At 40.2% G+C, this 19,662-nt stretch overlaps 1 protein-coding gene across 4 annotated transcripts in view; it reads right to left on the bottom strand.

The window, feature by feature from the left end:
- The window catches only part of topbp1 (DNA topoisomerase II binding protein 1), a 72,173-nt gene that overhangs the window by 40,914 nt on the left and 11,597 nt on the right, over positions 1-19,662 (bottom strand). For all 4 annotated transcript variants that reach the window (XM_041184550.1, XM_041184549.1, XM_041184547.1 and 1 more), the window contains exons 7-13: positions 16,308-16,490; positions 13,455-13,615; positions 12,996-13,159; positions 11,545-11,789; positions 4,269-4,588; positions 2,970-3,142; positions 601-812 (exon numbers count right to left, since the gene is read on the bottom strand). In XM_041184550.1, coding sequence (XP_041040484.1) covers positions 601-812; positions 2,970-3,142; positions 4,269-4,588; positions 11,545-11,789; positions 12,996-13,159; positions 13,455-13,615; positions 16,308-16,490 — 1,458 coding nt within the window. The remainder of the gene's footprint in view (positions 1-600; positions 813-2,969; positions 3,143-4,268; positions 4,589-11,544; positions 11,790-12,995; positions 13,160-13,454; positions 13,616-16,307; positions 16,491-19,662) is intronic.

Below are 19,662 nucleotides of genomic sequence, written 5' to 3'. Positions count from 1 at the left end.
CAGGTCAGTAGCTGGTCCCTGTTCTTATGGCGCATTTGGTCTTGGGCATCTTCTTCAGGACTGATTCCTTCTCCTTCCATTCTTGCACGCGTTTTTCACTAATATCGAATTCCCTCAGTACAGCACAGTTAGCAAATATTACAACTTTCAGCTCAAAACCAACTTCGTACTTCAATCTTTTTCCAGAAGACACATCTCTGTCCTTCCTTTGCCATGTGCGGTCTGCTCTGTGCGGGCATGTCTTAAACTCCTGTGCATCTTCCTGGCAACGTGACAATAGGCGCAATGGCTAATTGACAGAAATAAATGAAGGCAACACTTCCGCAGACAACAGAAAAAGAATGCTGAGGAGTAACTTAATGTGTGGTCCTCGAATGATGTAGGGACAGGGCAGTGCATGACTTATAGCAGAAGCACTATTGTGACTTACTCAAATGAGCAAGGTTGATTCAATGATAGTGTGATAGAAAATGGAACAATGCAATGAGGGGCTTGCTTATTCTCAACTGGCTTGCATAATTTCATCACTTCTTTCAATGGCCACTTATTGCAAATGGGTTGAAATAGAATAGCTCATATACTTGCTGTTTCAATACTCACCATCAATGATAGCATTTTCTATGAAGAATTTGTTTTCATCAGCCCTTTTCCCTGATCGAGCAGTCTCAAATAACCAAGCGACAGTCACAGCTGGTAAATTCCATTTTTTTGCAGCTTCGTACTTGGAGCCTTGTGGTTCCTTGAGGACCAAATGGGTGCTGGCAAGCATGCCTTTCTTCAAATTTGCTTTCCGAACGAAAAACTCCTGCACTCTAAGCAAAAGCAAAATAAGAGATGTCACAAAGCCCAGCTATGCACATTCATGTCATTTTATTAAGTTCAAGCACTTGGTTTAAGAAATGAAATTCAGTTTTATTATCCTATACCCACATTGTACCCAGATCAAGAGGAAGGACACAGCTTTCTACCAATGACAGCTAAGAGGTTCAGGATGGTACCTGCGGTGATTTTTCCCTTTAATTTTCCACTTCACTTGAACAGGTTAGCTTTCCCCAATAGCACAGCTAAGGTCAGGAATGATGTGATGACTATGGATTATCTCCATAGTCTTGCAGAGCTTTCCTTTTTAAGTACGTATCGAATTCCTTTTTGAAATTTACTAGTCAAAGTGCTTTACCACCCTTAAAGGTTGTGCATTCTGGATCATAGCAACCCGCTATCTAAATAAAAATCCTGGATTCCTCTTTGAATCTTTTGACAAATGATCCAATGGCCAACCACTCCTCCTCTAAGTACTGCAATCTTGTGCAGGTTACTTGTCCGGTTTTTGACTTATCCAATTTTACCTTTTTTCTAGCCTACTCCATTATTTTACTTGCTATTACTTGAGCAGAAAGAAAATAATGTGCATGGAAAGCGAAAGGGATCTAGGAATCGTGATTGACAATAAGTTTAAATATCACAACATTAGCAGTCTAATTAAAGCCAATCAGGTGTTGGGGTGCATTATAAGGTCAAGATTGAGTCAAAATAGAGGGGTATCCCTGCCACTTCACAAATCATTGGTGTGGCTACACTTGAAATACTGTGTACAGTTCTGGTTGCCAAAGTACATAGAGGACATTGCAGCTATTGAAGGGATACAGAAGTGTGCAACCAGAATAATTGAGCAAATGGAGGGCATTTGTTATTGGAAAAGAGAAGATTTAGAGGTGATATGGCTGCTGTTTTTAGGATTCTAAAGGGGCCATGTGGCATAGATCATGGTTGTTTCACCTTTTCCAGAAGGGCAGTACCAAAGAACACAGCCTCAGCTTTAAAGTTGGGGGGTGGGGGGGGCAAGTTCAAAACTAATCAGCAGAAATAGTTTCAGTAAGCAAGCAGTAAACCTATGGAAATGGTGGAAGCAGACAGTATTGATTTTTTCAAATGCAAATTAGATATAATTTTCTGTACGATATCTGTTTTGGTCTACAACAGGAGTAATTTGAGATAATGATATACAAATGTACACCGAAACCACAATCTCAGAACAACATCCTGGATTGTGCCAAAGTGACATTTTATTTCAAACACGAAGCTCTCTGTGGCCTCTTGGAATAAAATCTCCAATTTACTGCTAAATTAGCAGTTTTGTGCTGTGAGTTCATGCATAGGATCATTACAGTCAACAAATATTCCATCTCTTCAGTCTGAATTGCTTATTCCTATAACTATGCGCAGCATAATCGTTTTTCAATTTATAAAAACTTAATAAGTGATATAGCCTTCATATATTGCAAAACCAGTGGCAAATCCTTTTGTTTACATAATACAGAAATCAAATTGCAAAGGAAGTACACTGAATATGCCTAGCACAGTGTTGTCCAATAGAATTTTGATGCTTGCCAAACCTGCGGTGATCAGATCACCATATTCACTAGATGATATAAAAATATGCAAGGGTGGAGTGAATCTTGTAACAATGTCCTATAGGTGAACTGGGATTGAGGGGCAGGGCTAAAGATGAGGAATACTGAATTGCACTATGACAGCAGCTCTGTCAAAGAGTATTTTTAGTAGCAGCAACTAATCACTACACAGCATCCAGCTGTGGTGCAGCATCTTAAATATTTCAGCATGCTTTCACTTCCTTCGGTGGGCAACTCTTTACCATGTACCCGAATGGAGTGAGATTTTTTTTTAAGTTAAAGTTTTGAAATTATTTTAAATGTTAAGAACTGTTTTCCTGCAGGATTTTCTACTTACTTATGACATGGCCATGGATTGTGTCAGAGTCTGAAACCATGTCCTCAATTGAATGGGCTGCCACAGGGTCCTAATGTCCATCTGAATAAATCTCTCACCTGATAAAGAGCATCAATTTGTCACATGTGGCAAAGAGTATTGGACAACATTGTTCTAGAGGAATGATTTTAAATAAAGTGTCCAGTACAAAGTCTGTGGTTTATGCACTCATTGGCAGTTACCTTGCTCCAAGTAGTTCTGCTATGTTATGTAGTGCATCTCTTTCGACCCCAGTAAACTGGCTAACAGACAATACACAGTCAGTCAGTGGTGTGCTTCCTTCCACAATGGATATAGGAGTAAATAAGACATTGGACTGTGAAGCCAGTACACACTCCTGATCAATGCACATCGCCTGAAAGAAAACAAGAGAAAGATTGGAGCAGCAGAAGAACATTCCTTTAATTAAGAAAGAGACAGAATAATCAAATCATATCAAGACAGATTACAGTAGCTAAAAGGAACTCACCAGCATCTGGTCAATAGTCATTCCCAAAAATAAATTAAAGAGACACAGATTTAAAAAGTGTAAAATCATATTATGACAAGGTACAGTACACATAACCTGTTTACCTCCTTTATGAGTTACATTGTTCACGTTTGATTTGGCAGGAATCTTATCAAATATTGGTTGAACAAACTGAAATAATCTGCTTTTGATTAATCTAAGTAATCTAGGAAAGCATTACTAATGATCCTTAAACTTTAATGAAAAGTAACTTTTAATCACATGCTTTAGAATCATAGAAAAGTTACAGCACGGAGAGGCCATTCAGTCCATCGTGTCAGTGCCAGCTGAAAAAAACTAGCCCCCCTTTCTAATCCCATGTTTCAGCACCCAGTCCGTAGCCTTGCAGGTTACAGCACTTCTGGTGCAGATCCAAGTACCTTTTAAATAAATTGAAGGTTTCTGCCTCAACCACCAATCCGGGCAGTGAATTCCAGACACCTACCACCCTCTGGGTGAAAATGATTTTCCTGATATCCCCTCTAATCCTTATACTGATCACTTTAAATCTGTGCCCCCCCCCCACCAACAACCCCCCCTCCCCTCCCCCCCACCCCCCACCCCCCCCCCCCCCCCCCCACCAACCACCACCCCCCCCCCCCACCCCCCCCACCACCACCACCACCACCACCACCACCACCTTGGTAATTGTCCTCTCTGTTAGGGGAAACAAATCTTTCCTCTCTACTCCATCTTGGCCTCTCATAATTTTGTACACCTCAATCAAGTCACCCGTCAGACTCCTCTGTTCTAAGGAAGGCAACCCTAGCCTACCTAAGCTTTCCTCATATCTGCAATTTTCCAGCCTTGGCAACATATCTCTCCTGTACTCTCTCCAGAGCAATTATGTATTTCCTATAATGTGGTGACCAGAACGGTATGCAAAACTCCAGCTGTGGCCCAACTAGCATTTTATACAGTTCTAACATTACATCCCTGCTTTGTATTCAATACTAATCATGACTTCCCTTACCAGCCACGTGTTCGTAACCACTTCTGCTACAGTTGCATCCACATAGGTACCCAATAGAGGCACAACAGCATAGTCTGCAACAGCCCGACTGTGGGGTCGAAGCACTTTCCCACCATTGTCCTGAATTAATTCAGCCATATAGGTTTCATCTTCATTAGTAAAGCCAAATATTAGAAACCGCTTTTTCCAAAACATTCCCTCCTCAGCACATGATTCTGTTTGGTACATGGAGGCGTTTGCTGACTGACTTTTTTCCAGCATGGTTTTGTGGAGAGTGTCATTGAAGTTGCTTTCTGTTTTTTCATGATTTTCAGGTCTAACTATATGAACAAAAACATTTGATTAACATTTAGTTTTATTGATAGACAAGAGGAAATGGGAGAGTAGGAAGTTTCAACAATCAAACCTAAGATCACAAAAGAACAATCCAAATTGCAACTAAACCCCACTTTAGCATTGCTAAATTGCATTGCTGTACTGCCAGAGCAGCTGATGATATAATTAGAGCATTAGCACTTCCTTTGTGAAGATATGACATCACGACAAATGTTGACCTGGTGAACTCTGTCATAGCCATGTCTATTGTCAATACACCCAAGCCCCTATTGGCTGAGAAAAATGCAAGAAATTTGCAACATAAAATATTAGAAAAATGAAAGGTGTAAATAGCATTCAAGATTTAAAAAAAGCAAGGTTGAAATGATGGAAGAGAAAGAGATGAAGGAGCTCAGAAATTGAAAAAGTAGAGGTCAGTAATTTTGCCATATTCTGAAAAAAGGTCAATACCCAAATTGTCACCCAACCTCCTTCTGTCATGACAGCAAAGGTCCCATCCCACATGTCCAGCTAAAACCAGAAAGGGAATATAGTTAAAATATGGAAAGGTCAAAGTGGGGATCAACAGGGGAGTAGGTGAGCCACAGGGAGGCAAGGGTCACACTTACAGCCAGGATGGAGATGTTTGGCAAAGCAGTCAACTCGCCTGCATTTGGACTCACAATTGTAGATGATCACAAGAAATATTATACTGGAATTGCTGCTTTACGCAGGAGTGTAGCTAGTGTCGGTACAGGTGAATGGACAAGTATTGCCTCTGCTGTGTTGCCACAGGGTGATGATAGTGAAAGGACAGCAAGAAATGGGATGGTGGAAGAACAAATAACACTACCATAGAGAAAACAGTGCCTCTAAAAGCAGTGACAAAAAGGGAAACTGTGCTTGGTGGCAGCATTATGCCTTAAAATGCAAATAATCTGGAACAGTAACAGATAATCTGGTGAACGTAAAAGGCTGATGAGCAGAAAATGTGAGGGCTTGGGAATTCTTATTAAGAGAGCAGGAAAAAGGCCCTGTTGACAATCAAGAGGAAACAGTGCAGGAAAATGGTGGGCATTTTAGAAACTTTGGCTTGCAAGTGGAGTCATCAGATCAGATGCAATAGATGGAGAAAATTGGACAGAGAAATTGAGATGAAAAGAAGCATAAAACCAAGCTGTGGGAGTTAGTGGGCTTGAAATAATGTCTTTGGAAAATACACCAGAGATAGAAAACAGGGGAAGGGAAAATAGGAGACAGACCATGTAAAGAATAGTTGAAAATTGAAAGAATAGTGAATTAAGTTCTTAAAATCAGCATGAGAGCAGGAAGCAGCACTAACCCAGCATTAAAGTAATGATGGAAGTGTGATCCATGTATCTTACAAAAAAATTGCACATTGCAGGGACTTGTGGATTCTCATGTCAAGACCTTTTGTTTGGAGCAAGTGTGCAAACTTAGAAGTTATCCAAGGTGAAAACAAGGATGCTACTGCACATGATAGATGGGATAGCGATTTTCAGATATACTTGAAAAGTAACTTGGAAGACATGTAATGACCTCTTATTGGGCCTACTGGACTCCTAGCAGAAAGGCTGTAATCATTGTTACTACACTCCACTAAACATTTTGTAAGTCTTCTTTTGTAAACTTGTCTTCCTCAAGACCATCTATAATGGACAGCATTTGATTTGTCAAAGTGATTTGGTAGAATTCAAATAGAAAGCTCGAGCTCCATAGGTACACTTACAGTGGAAGCAGCATTCCAATTCTGGTTTATGTTAGAGAGTCATAGAATGAAGAGATCACAATTCTTTGTCCAAATTATTATGGTTTGGTAAGAAAGGTCAATCAGCCAAATCGAATGGGACTGACTGACAACCAGCCTTTGATAATATTAACATGGCAACCTCTGAAATGAGAGCCAACAAAAATGCACTCTTCCATAAGAGACATTTATGATTACATGAATTGAGAGACATGAAAGGATCAGACTGAAATCACAATTTAGAGCTTGTGGTAGTAGTAACTTGCTTCTAAACAGCCTTCACTAAATTAAGATTCAGCTCGTGTTTTTTGCAAAATGGTCATGGAAGATTGAAATTTTCAGGTGAACATGATTGAATACATCACAAGAGATACGACTGTTAAGACTTATTTCAATGCCGCTGTACAAATTTCTTCCATTGAATATTATAGATAATTTACACAAGACATGCAGGATGCCTGCTACAAACAACTGTAAATCTGATGTAATAATCTCTCTTAACAGCCATGCCACCAAATAGGAATGCCTGCATCCTGGTGTAGAATTGATTTGCTGGTTGACAAAGGAAGTCTCCTGTGGGGTAGCAAGATAGGACAGGCAAAGTTCTAATGAAGGGTCATTGCCTGGAAATATTAAATCTGATTCTCTCTCTCTCTACAGATGCTGCCAGACTTGAGCATCTCTAGAATTCTAGGAAACCTGAAATAAAAACACAGTACTTTGCTCTTGTTCAGACACAATTCAATGTCCGGGTGTCCAAAAACCATGGTTTGAAAGGCTCACGAGAGTACCAAGAATCATCTTAATTTCCTCTGATCTGATTTTCTACAGCATCCTAGTGATCAGGGCAAGAGAAGGGAGCTCTCTCCAGGTTATGTGTTAACTCATATGTACCACTCGAATAAAAACGAGTGTGTTGATTATCAAGTGATGTGCAGCAATGAATGATTGTATAACTAAGATTCTGAAAATTTGTGGACAGCCCCGATAACAGTCCCAAGGAAAATGGATATGGCAAGTATTGTAAATGCTGTAGGATGGAATCTTTGGGAAATTTAGGGCAATAGTTCACACCCCAGCAGAGAGATTTCCAGGGATACAAAAGTTAAAATGCAGGCTGCCATTGTATTGAAAGTGTCAAATCATTTTGTTCACTGGCCAAGCTAGTGGTCAACGGGTAGATCGGCTTCCTTCTCTTTCTTGGAAGAGGCATCCTGCTATCCATTCACAAGAGACTGAGTCATTTCGGGTTAGTGCCTTATGGTGGAGCAGTTAGGGAATGTCAGTTCAGTCGGAGTGGTAGCAATGAGGCAACTAGGTAGTTGTAAAGGTCCCAGAATGAGGGACTGAGGAAGTTAAATATGGCCTGCAAACATGCAAATTTAGATCATACAGTGGGACTCTTAGTTTTTTGCTGGAGTCAACATTCTAAGGGCCCAAGGCAACCCCAAGGATTTACATGTGGACCCAATGAGTTGCAGGGAGGGCCAAACCATTAACTAACTAACAAAAAATCACTGATTTCTCCCAATATTCATCATCAAGGCAGGAATCGGAGAAAGGTGTCACTAAATTCAAGGGTGCCAAGTGGACCAATATCATGCACATCATTTAGTGCCATGAGATAACAGACAGGAGGAGCAAAGAGCAAACACTAACCATGCTCCACCTGCTGGGCACTTCCCTCGACCAGCACCTCAGCTTTGGCACCCACTGATGGGCAATCTTGCAACTGGAGGGTTCCAGTTGGAAAGTGTGAAGCCAGCCAGCGCCAAAGCACTGATAGGCATTGGTGATTAGGAATACCTGTCAATTCCAACTCAACACATAGCATCTCTGGAACCACCAGTGTGAATCCCATATATTGTTGACTTGTTACTTCAGCCACATCAAGAATAATGCTCTCTTGGCTTGGGGTTATACTGGCCTGTGGAAAACAGTGGGTGGCAACTGAGAAGGCACAAGTTCTTTAATGCTTGTAACTTCTCTTTTGCTAGATTTTCTCCCAAGTATCAATGATAAATCATGACACGACAACACTGGCAAATGCAAAGAACCAGATAAGTTTGACAAGTGGCGGTGTCAACTTTAGGATTACATTTTTCCCATCTATCAGGCAACAGGAAGACTCTGTTGCACTTAAAAATGCTTAAATCCCTCTAGTTGATTTAAGGTTGGCATCTTGGAGCTATCAATCAGTACATGTTAATTCAAGGCTTCACAATCAAAAAATATAAACTCAAACTGCTGGCACCAACAGCTGCTGACTGAAAACGGAGTCAGTCAACATTAATAGTTTTAATTTCAAATATAAATAATTAACAAGACTGAAGAATAAAACTACTGAACAGAAAAAAAGTTACTAACAAGATGAAGAGGATTACTACAATGATCAATGCTAATAAGTCATGTGAAGTATGTAGAAAGGTGCTTCCGGCTGGGGAACTGCAGACTGCCATTCAATGGGTGCACAGGTCTCTTGGAGAGCACAAAAAATGAATGTTCACATGGGTTAGTATCACCTGATGCATCAACCTCACAAATATCACAGGGGGAATTTTATGGAGGTGATGGGGGTCTCGGCCACCGTGGAGAGCTGGCGAGAAACCAGCGTTGCCTCCTTTGCGGAAGGTTAGTCAAATTATGAGCTAGTCAGGCAATTGACAGGCCATTGGTAGGGCTTCCACGGGATTAGGACCCCAGGGGCGGGATGTCTCGCCCAGTGAAAGCTGCTGGCCAATCAGGGGCCAACAGCTCTTTTGTTACACCAAGGAAGCGGTGACTGCTGTGGGCAATATGCCCACTGGAGGCCCAAATCACGGAGTGACCTAGACCAGAGGTAAGTGATAGCATGAGCGTTTCATCGGGGGGGGGGGGGGGGGGGCATGTGCATCACAGGGGAGGTGGACGTAGGGGCTTCAACAGCAAAGGCATGGGGTTGCTCTCAGGGGTCCCCCCACCTTCCAATGCTGGGTCTCTTGATCAGGCACTGTGTGCCATTGAATGACGGACCTCCCAACCTCAAGAAAACCATAAGCAAACTGTTTGCTTGTCATGCTCTCAATGTGGTGACAGCGACAATGGGATGAGACCCGTAAGTGGGCATTAACTGCCCAATTAAGGGCCTCAATAGGCGGTGGGGCAGCAAGGCCGTCCATGGGCCTCCCCACCAAGGAATTAAATTGGGGTGGAGGCAGGAAGGTGGCAGTGTCCTCACCTGCCACCATGCCAGCTGATTAAATGCCTCCCCCCTCCGCTTCCAACCTTGCCAGAGGGAACAGCCTAAAATATCACCCCATTATATAAAAAATATTACATTGCTTGTACAGAGCATCAGCAAAGTGATGTGATAATCTGTCATAAATGCCTAAAAAGCAGCGTAAGGACAGCCAAATAAGAGAATGTATGGTACACAAATAAAACAATTATGTTAGAAGCACAAGTTCAGTTAAAAGGCTATGATATGGTAACTAATGATGATGAGTAATGAACCAGAATAAACAATGCGACTGTAATGAAACATCTTATGTATAGTGACTATAACATGAGTGAAATTAATATTAATTTAATAAGGAGAAGGGAAAGTCATACACCAAGGTTTTAAATTTAACTAAAACAAGAACAGAAGGGGCAAGATTTGACCACCATAACTGGGCTAAACTTTTAATTGATAAAGCTATAGACGTACCATAGAAGCATTTGAAGAAATGTTTGGTACAGTACAAACCGGTACATAGACCTAAAGGGCAAAAGCCTCACTTGTATGATTACACAACCATGGTCAACCAACGAGGACTATAAGAAAAGGCTTGCACAAATGCAAGGAAAAGTGGAAATCCAGCAGAGCTATAAAGGAATATGAAGAAAGTAATAAGGGGTGCAAGAAGAAAATATGAATAAAACTTGCAAGAAATATTGAAAACAATAGTAAAGTTTCTTAAATATATTAAAAGAAAGAGAGGCGTGGAGAGGAATGTGGGCCCATTAAAGGCAGATGCATGAGAGAAAATTATAATGGAAAATAAGGAAATGGTAGACTTATTAAATTAATACTTTGTACCTGTTTCGGATAGAGGAAGAGGACAAAATACCAGCAACACAAGGGATCCTCAGAATAGGTTAAGTGAAGGACATTATTAGATTTAACACAAAGGAAAAAAATGTTATCAGAGCAAATGGGAGTTAAGGTAAACGAATCTTCAGGATCTGATTGTTTCCATTTTATGGTATTTCAGGAGAATGGCTGAGCATGTTGACAAATATAAGCTGATCAAAGGAACGTAGAGGATTTGTTAGGGTCAAATCATGTCAGATGCTCTGAAGAAGAGCCATACTGACTCGAAACGTTAACTCTGTTTCTCTCTCCACAGATGCTGTCAGACCTGCTGAGTTTTTCCAGCATTTTCTGTTTCAGGTTTCCAACATCCACATTATTTTTATCATGTCTGACCAATTTAGTTGAACCTTTTGAGGCGGCCTCTGAATTGGTGAATTCTGGAAATCTATGGATGTTATCTATATGGACTCCTAGAAGGCATTTTGATGAGGTTTTGCATAAGAGATTGTTAGAAAAATGAAAAAATTGAGGATAACCTTGTGGCATCGGTTAGTAATTGGTTGGGAATTAGGAGGTAAGGAGTATGGATAAAGGGAATGTACTCCAATTGGCGGAATTTAACAAGTGATGTTCCCCAGGTATTCATACAGGGTCCTCAGTTTTTCAACATATATATCAATGACTCAGGTGAAGGAATAGAAGTTTGCAGATGACAGCAAGTTAGGAGATACAGTAAACTCCATGGATGGGATCAAGAAGTTTAATAGGCTCATGGGCAGATTAAGTAACTGGGAAAAACTGGCTGTTGGGAGTTCAATACGGGCAAGTGGATGTGAGGCGGGCAAGTCAGAATATCTTTTAAACGGCAAGAGATTGGGAACAGTGGAGCAGCAAAGTGATTTTGGTATCTATGCAGGCAAATGCAGGAGAGTTGATAAACTGGCTTACAACCAGAGACAAGAAGCTTTCACATCTTTTGATTCTTGTCTGAAATCAAATTCAAGCAGGGGTGGAAAGACAGTGTGTGTAAACGCCCCATAATATTCAGGTCCCTGAGGGAAAAACAAAACACGCATCACAAGTCATTGTAACATTGCTTGAATTGTCATTTGAAGAGATAAAGATTAATCTCTAACCTACAGTTTTGTCGCTCTCGAGGTACTGTAATAGGAGATCATCATCTGCTTGCTGTTGTCTGCCTGGACTGACTGTGGCTGTTCTTAATGTTTTACTGCCATTTAAAGTCAAATGAGCCTGGTTGCTGGAACATTCTGGTATTGTAACATCAGGTTGATAACTTGGATGGAAATACTGCTCCGCAGGAAGAAGGCACTTCTTGGAAAAGCAGTCTACTAACCATTTTGTTGTAACCACATATGGCCTAGTGCAAATATTAATCCAGTAAATATTATTCCTTTGAAAAGTTATAGTGAACATTAATAAATTTCAAATTTCTTTTTAAAAAGTTATTTTTATTTATATTACTTTATTATTACTTTTGTACAGAGAGCATACAAGTGAACAAATGCAAACACGTGAGAGACTGAGAGAAAGAGAGCAAGCAAGCGAAGAGGCAATGGGGAGAAGATCAGAAACAAAAGGGAGAAGCACCCAGAATATCATAAGTTTCTAGTGCACGGGAATCAAATAGTCTAAGAGGAAGCCTACGAGCATCTGCCTTATATTGAGTTATGGACCCACAAGAGTCATAGCCCGTCTAGCCTTTGTGATTTTGCTTCTTGGTTTAATACTACAGCTATTGAAGTACCTTATGCATTTTTGTGTCACTCCAAACCTGAGTTCCTGTATTTCTCCAAGCTGCTGACCCCTACATCTTATATCTTCTCCTCTCTCAAGTCTGTGAATAACCCCCACCATTTCCCATCCAAAGCATCAAACCTTCAGTGATGTACTATTTCACCTAGCCATGTTCATGATCTCCTTCTACTCTAACCTGGGTACTCTTTGCCATGTCCACAGCAGCACATCATTGGCCCAATCTAAGGCACCATCCAGGCAACTTTAACTGCCTCAACCATTGACTGCCCATCCTCAGGAATCAACCTCTCCATAAGGGTTACAAGCTCCCAATTTACATCTCAAATGGCAGATGGTGTGATGTTGTACAGTGCTACTCACCTGCCCAGAAGTCAACTAGCATCCATTATCAGATGCCTCCTATCACCTACATGATGCACCACCTAAAGGTCAACCTATGGTCCTGACCTCCTCTGATCCATGACCTGCCACCCCTACTGTAAAGTACAGAAGAGACAGATAAACAAAGAAGGGGTGAGGGGAAGGGAAACGGAAAAAGAATAAGACAGCGACAGAAATAAATGAAAAAAGACACAAGTGTAACAGAAAAGAGAAACAAGCAGAAGTGTAAAGGAAAGAGGGCATAACCACATGAGGCAAAGGGAGTGAAGCAGGAGCACAAAAGCAAAAACAAAAGTAGAAGGAGAGATAGATATCATAGATTGAATAGGCAGTTACACAAGTGTATACACTCACTGCCAAATGACATGTTTTATGGTAGAGATTTGTATTTCATTCCTTGTTGTCTTTTAGTATGTAGTAGTTATACCTGTTTGATATTTTGTTTAAACATTGTTTTAGATCCTTATCCTCTTCTCCCATGATTACATGAGTAACATCCTCACAGACTTGATTAAATCGAACACCACCTCCAAAGTTAATCATCCGTCTTAATTTATCCAACTTCTTGCCACTAAATCCAGACAAACAGATCTGACAGAAATATGTATAGGTGTACATTTCAGATTTTTTTTAAAAAACAGGAACTTATTTGCAATAATTATTCACCAGATTAGGAATTTACAAAGAAAATTCTTATAATTAAACAAGGTTAATCAACAAAAATAGTTGAGAAAAATTAAAGTACATTTTTTTTCAAAAAATGAGAGATCAAACATAGAACATTACAAGTTTATCCTCTTTGTTCATGTCAACACAATTATCCATAATGATACAATATTTCACTAGTCCAAAAGTTTCTGAGAGACAACTTAAGCCAATTTCTTACTTTACATCCATCTAGCAAATCCTCAGGAACTTCAGAAAGACTGAGATCTAGTCCTTCAAGATGGTCATCAGGATTCGCAATTATGGCAGAAGAGAACACAGATTCATTTATGCAGCTCGTGCTAATATTGGAAATATGACTTACATCTGATAGAGGTCGGGCTAGGAATAGGCAAAGGAAGAAAAAAAGGTAAATTAAATCTCATGTATTCTAGGCCTAGGTTCAGTATTGGCTCATCATGCTAAATTTTAAAAATACATTTTTTTTTCTAAAGTATAGTATATACTATATTTCTATAGTATATTCTTGAAAAAATAGTATATTCTTGAAATCCAACATATGCTCTAAAGAACTGTATAATATTCAAGATGTTATTTATAATGGAGCTTATGTCACTGTAGTACGTGATGCAATATCTCATTAGTGCAGCAGAAAATCTGAAAACTGACAGCATTAATTGTGCAACTATCCCCTTTCAAACATCATAAGTAAGATAACTTTCCCTTTAAAGGAGCTGTACACCCATAGATGCTAATGCAAATACCTATCAAATCAGGTTAAGTGCTAGTGGTGTTGCTGATGGTAAGACACGAGATATAGTTTTATAACAGGAGGGTTGTATCATAAGATTGATTTCTGCAGCATTGCTCAGACAGAAATTAGGAAAAAAAATTCTCGGAACTTGCATTTACATGGGTGCGAGGGGAGGAATTTGCATGAGAAAATGTCCCAAGTTGTTTTACAATGGATGAGACTTCAGTGGGACAGTTAGAAATGTGACTGATAACTTGGTTGAAAAAAAGTTTTGAAAAGGATTTAAAAGATGAAGGTTAGAATTAGAGGTGCAAAGTGCACTTCCTTGCTGCACCCTATCTCTGTAATCTTCTCTAGCCTGATATAATCTACTATACAAACTTTGGTCCTCTGATTCTGGCCCTTTGAGCATCCTTTTTAGAAGAATGAGAGGTGATCTTATTGAAATATAAAAGATTCTGTGGGAAAACAAAAACAGAAAATGACCCGAAGGTCATATGGACTCGAAACATTAACTCCGTTTCTCTTTCCACGGATGCTGAAAGACCTGCTGAGGTTTTTCAGCATTTTCTGTTTTTTGTTTCAGATTTCCAGCATCCGAAGTATTTTGCTTTTATCTTAATATTCTGAGGGGCTTGACAGCTTCGGTGCTGAGATGTTGTTTCCCCTCTGTGGGGAAATCTAGAACTCGGAGGTGCAGTTCCAGAATAAGGGATCCTCTTTTAAGACTGGGATGAGGAGGAATTTCTTCTCTCAGAGGATCATTAGAATGTAGAATTCTCTTCCCCAGAGAGCTTTGGAGGCTGGGTCACTGAATATGTTCAAGGCTGAATTAGACAGATTTTTGATCAACAAGGGAGTCAAGAGTTATGGGGACAGGCAAGAAAGTTAGAGCCACGATCGGATCAGTATTGATCTTACTTAACGGCGGAGCAGGGTCGATGGGCTGACTGGGCTCCCTCTGCTCCTATTGCTTATGAATACAGACTGCTGAGATGGCATCTATGAGGAACGGAGTGTGGGAAGCTAACAGGAGAGACTTTTCTCTCCCTCTCTCTGAAAGTGTAAGAGACAGGGAGAAGGAGAAGAATCAGAAGATTCAATGTTTCTCTATATCTAGGTCAGTCTCAATTAGATTTGTGCAAAGTCTTTTGTTACAGTTGATGCCAGATTTTAAGTTATACAGACAGGCTAGCAAGTGTAACAAATATAAAACGGTCACTCCACATCAATGCTATGCATGAAGCTAAACCTACAGGCGAGAACATTTTGCAAGAATTTATTGCTGGTGTGGGTCTTGATTTTTTTTAGTAAAAAATCTGGTCACCAAAGACAGGGTTCACAGAAGGAAGCCATTTGCCCCGTGATATCCTTGCCAGCGATCTGGAAGAGCGACTCGCCTAGTCTCACTCCCTTGTGCTTTCCCAGTAGCTCTGCAAATTTGCTTTTCAAGGCCTTGATTGAATATGCTTCCACCACACTCAGGTAGAGCATTTCAAATCCCAACCACGCACTACAAAAAAAAGTTTACCCTTATGCCACCGTTGTTTCATTTGTTAATCGCCTTAAATTGGTGTCCTATGGTTCTTGACCCTTCCGTGCCAACTGGAAGAGATTTTCTCGACCTACTCTGCCCAGATCCCTCATGATTTTGAAAATCTCTATCAAAACTCTATCTTTTTTTCTTCAAGGAGAACAGCCCAAGCTTCTCCATTCTATCCATGTGGCTGAAGTTTCTCATCCCTAGCACCATTCTTGTGAATCTTTTCTACATTCTCTCTAATAGTGTGGTGCCTACCAGAGTTGAGGCTGAATGAGTATTTTATACAGGTTCTTCATAACTTTCTTTCTTTTGTATGCTGTGCCCCTATTTATGAAGCCCAGGATCCTTTATGCTTTACTAGCTGCTTTCTCAACCTGCCCTGCCGCCTTCAATGATTTATGCACATGTATCCCCAAGTCCCTCTGCTCCTACACCCTCTTTAGAATTGAGCATCCTTTATTTTATATGGTCTCTCCCTGTTCTTCCTACCAAAATGATTCATTTCGCACTAATATAATAATCTGCTGCGATAAAGCATTCTTGCAATATTTAGTCACAGGAGATATACTATTGTAGCAAGGCAACCATCTTTAATAGCTCCTGCAGATAGAATCTATTTACCGTGAAAGTTCACTTAGAAACAAGAGATTAGACTCGTAGCTGCAAATTAGAAAAATCAAATTGTGCAGGAAAGAAGGAAAGGAAGAAAATTATTCCCATACATGAACTTTGTAAAACTTAAGAAAAGGCAACAGAGCCACCACTGTCCTACTTACAGCTCAGTGCATTCCCAATGTTTGTAGGAGTTGAAGTGCTTGGAGCCACCTCTGTAGATTTGGTTCCAGATTCAACTTTGTAATTGCTTTCATCTTGACAAGCACCATGCTTGATAGAGTCAAAGAACCATTGGATAGACACACAATATACATTCCACTTTTTTGCACATTCATACTTCTGTCCTATGCACACAGCAGATAAATATCAAATTCAAAACAATAATTAATACAATATACAATAATAATGATACATATATGGAGTTAGGTTGCAATGCCATGATCCCACTTGAATGGTAGAACAGGTTCATGAGCTACATGGCCTACGCTAGTTCCTATGTTCCCACTTACCACGTAAGCATTGCTGGCTAATTGGACATGTAGCCACCGAATAGGTAGTTCAGTTAACTAAGGGAAACTAGAGCTGTAGCTATTAATCTAACATGTGGAACAGCTAAACTGTTAAGAATTAATCAGTTATTTGGTAGTATTGGACTTGAGAATAGCTGAAAAAAGACATGCCTAAGCTTTTTGTCTTGCACTCATCAATCTTGTAAATAGGGCCTGAGCCATTTGCTCACCATGCAAGCTTGATGCTGAAATAGGGCACATCAAAGGCAACCTACAACATAATGGCTACCCTGATCAAGTCATTTTGCACTGTATATCACGCAAACTCATGAACGGGCCCCAAGACCATCACCTTTGGCCCTGAAAAGTGCCCAGTCTACCTCAGATTACCCTGTAAGAGCAAGGTATCTTAAAAATTTGAGCAACAGGTGAAGCTAGCCATTTCATGCTGCTATTCTGTAGTAGCAACACGAGTGGTATTCGCCACTAACAGGATGCTGCTGTCAAGCCAAAAAGTCGTTCTGCCTATCACACAAATTAGTAATGCGGTATGAATTTCAGTGCCAGTGTGATGCTAGGTATGTAGGTCGTTTGTCCCAAACACTGGCTGATCGTATCAAAGCATGTCCCAGCCACTGTTCGCAACAGGCAGGGTACAGATCGTACCGAACCAGCTTATGCTTGCAAAACACAGTTCCCAATATTAGATGTGATTCCGCGATTGGACAACATTTGCTAAATAATCCTCAGTGTGCTAAGAATTATGCTGACAACCAATTTAAGATCATCAGTCAAACTTGCAGTGAGGCACATTTGCATGTGCTGGAAGCTACATATATTAATACAAAGGGCCCTGTTCTTTGCAGACAGAAAGACCATGTACATATAATGCGCCTATTTCAGCTAAACAAAATAAGTGACAGCCATTCGCTTACTCATTCCTCGGGGCAATACCTTGACCAATCAGGGTCAAGCTGTCTGATTTAAATTTTAATGGCAGTTAACTGTCAGTCACCATCAACAGTGCATTCCCCATGGTAGCGTCACTTGCCAACCAATCAGCACACTCTTCACATACAGTATGAATTGTTGTTTTCCCCTTATACTAGTATTCTTGCGAGTATCCTGATGAGTGCCAGACAAAAAGCTTAAATATGTCTCTTTTTTCAGCAATATTAAGAATTAATTTTGGAACTATTGTATAGGGAAAATTCTACATGGTAGCATTAAATGAAGGTGATTTAGAATGATCTCCTTACTTAAGGAAGGATATACTTGCATTGGAAACTGTTCAGAGAAGGTTCACCAGGCTGATTTCTGGGATAGAGGGGTTGTCTTATGTGGAAAGGTTGAGCAATTTGGGCTTATACACATAGGGGTTTTAGAAGAACGAGAGGTGAAGTTATTGAAACATATAAGATTCAGAGGGGGCTGCTGAGAGTATATTTCCTCTCATGGGGAATCTAAAACTAGGGGCACAGTTTAAAAATAAGGGGTCTTCCAATTAAGGCACAGATGAGGAGGATTGTTTTCTCTCAGAGGGGCGCGAGTCACGGAATTCCCTTCCACAGAAAACAGTGAAGACTGGGTCATTGAATATATTCAAGGCTGAATTAGACAGAGTCTTGATTGACTAGGAAGTTCAGGGTAATGGAGGACAGGCAGGAATGAGGAGTTAAGGCCACAATCTGATCAACCATAATCTTATTGAATAGTGAAGCAGATTCAATGGCCAAATGGCCTACTCCTGATCCTTTATCTGATGATCTGACAAAATACTATGAAGGGGATCTGACCTCCCCTCTCCAAAGTGAAAATAGTTCTTGTAAAATTCCTGTCAAAATATAGGCAAATTGTAAAAAAGAATTATGAGGAATTCACTGGGAAGACCCTTTAAAATTCAGAAGTAATTCTGTCTAAAAACTAGCAGAGGTGCAAACAACAATTGCAATTTTACCCAAAAGCCATGCAGACAGAGAAGAGCACTTAGCAAGTACAGTATGCGTCACTTCTTTGTTCGTTAATGAAACAAGCTGCATAGAAACCTACAGAGCCCTAAAGAAGGGGATATACATGCCTGAGAACAAACAGCCTTAATCCTGCAAACTAGAATAAGGAGTAAGCTGTGTGCGATTACCAAAGCAGCATGATGAAGTGTGTCAATGGTCATTAAGATTTACAACCAACTCATCATAGTTCTGTCAAGCTCTCATTCTGCTGACCGTTAAATCTTATATTAAGAATTTTATGAATTTCACTTGTTTGCATTATTAAATTGCCAAGCTGTTAAAAGAATTGGTGAAATAGCAACGGATGAAGTTCAAGAAATCTAAGGAATTTAGCAGGTTTGACATTCAACATATCCGAAACCTGCAGCTCAGCAATCAAAGCATGGGGAAGCTGAATTAAAGCCAAAAGCAAATCAGAGGAAGTCATGCTTAAACTTCATAGTACTCCAAACAGGCTGCACCACGAATACTGCGTCTGGTGCCAGAAACACAAGAGAGCCATGCAAGCCCAGGAACAAACCTGATCTCTACCATCAGAGGGATTGAGCTGTGAGAAAAGACTGGAGAAAATTGGTATTTTCAGTCTGCAAAAGCAGGCAACTGAGAAGTGATGCAATAATGCAAAATAAGATAGTAAATGGCAAAGAAAAGGGAAATCCAAGACACTACTTCAATCTAATCACAACAGCACAAGGGGACACGTTTGGACAATGATACAAAATAATAAAAGGTAAATTTGACTGTCAGAGCAAACAACTCTTTGGATTGGATTTCAGATAGAGTACCAGAGGAAAAAACCCTGAATGATTTAAAATTCACATGTGCCTAATTGGGAATCCAGATATGGCTAAATCCATCAGTGGCTAGTCAGAAATTTCTGCTGTAGGTTCTTTCTGGATAGGTGAGCCAGGATGGGTCAAATGGCCTTCCCTCATTGCTTTCATATCTCATGATCTACATATGCTATTCCCCAGTCTAGTTGTATATTGATAAAAGCT

This window comes from Carcharodon carcharias, chromosome 3, assembly GCF_017639515.1.
Source record: "Carcharodon carcharias isolate sCarCar2 chromosome 3, sCarCar2.pri, whole genome shotgun sequence".
NCBI lineage: Eukaryota > Metazoa > Chordata > Chondrichthyes > Lamniformes > Lamnidae > Carcharodon > Carcharodon carcharias.
Note: the sequence above shows the minus strand (reverse complement) of the source record. Positions and strands in the feature narration are given on the sequence as shown.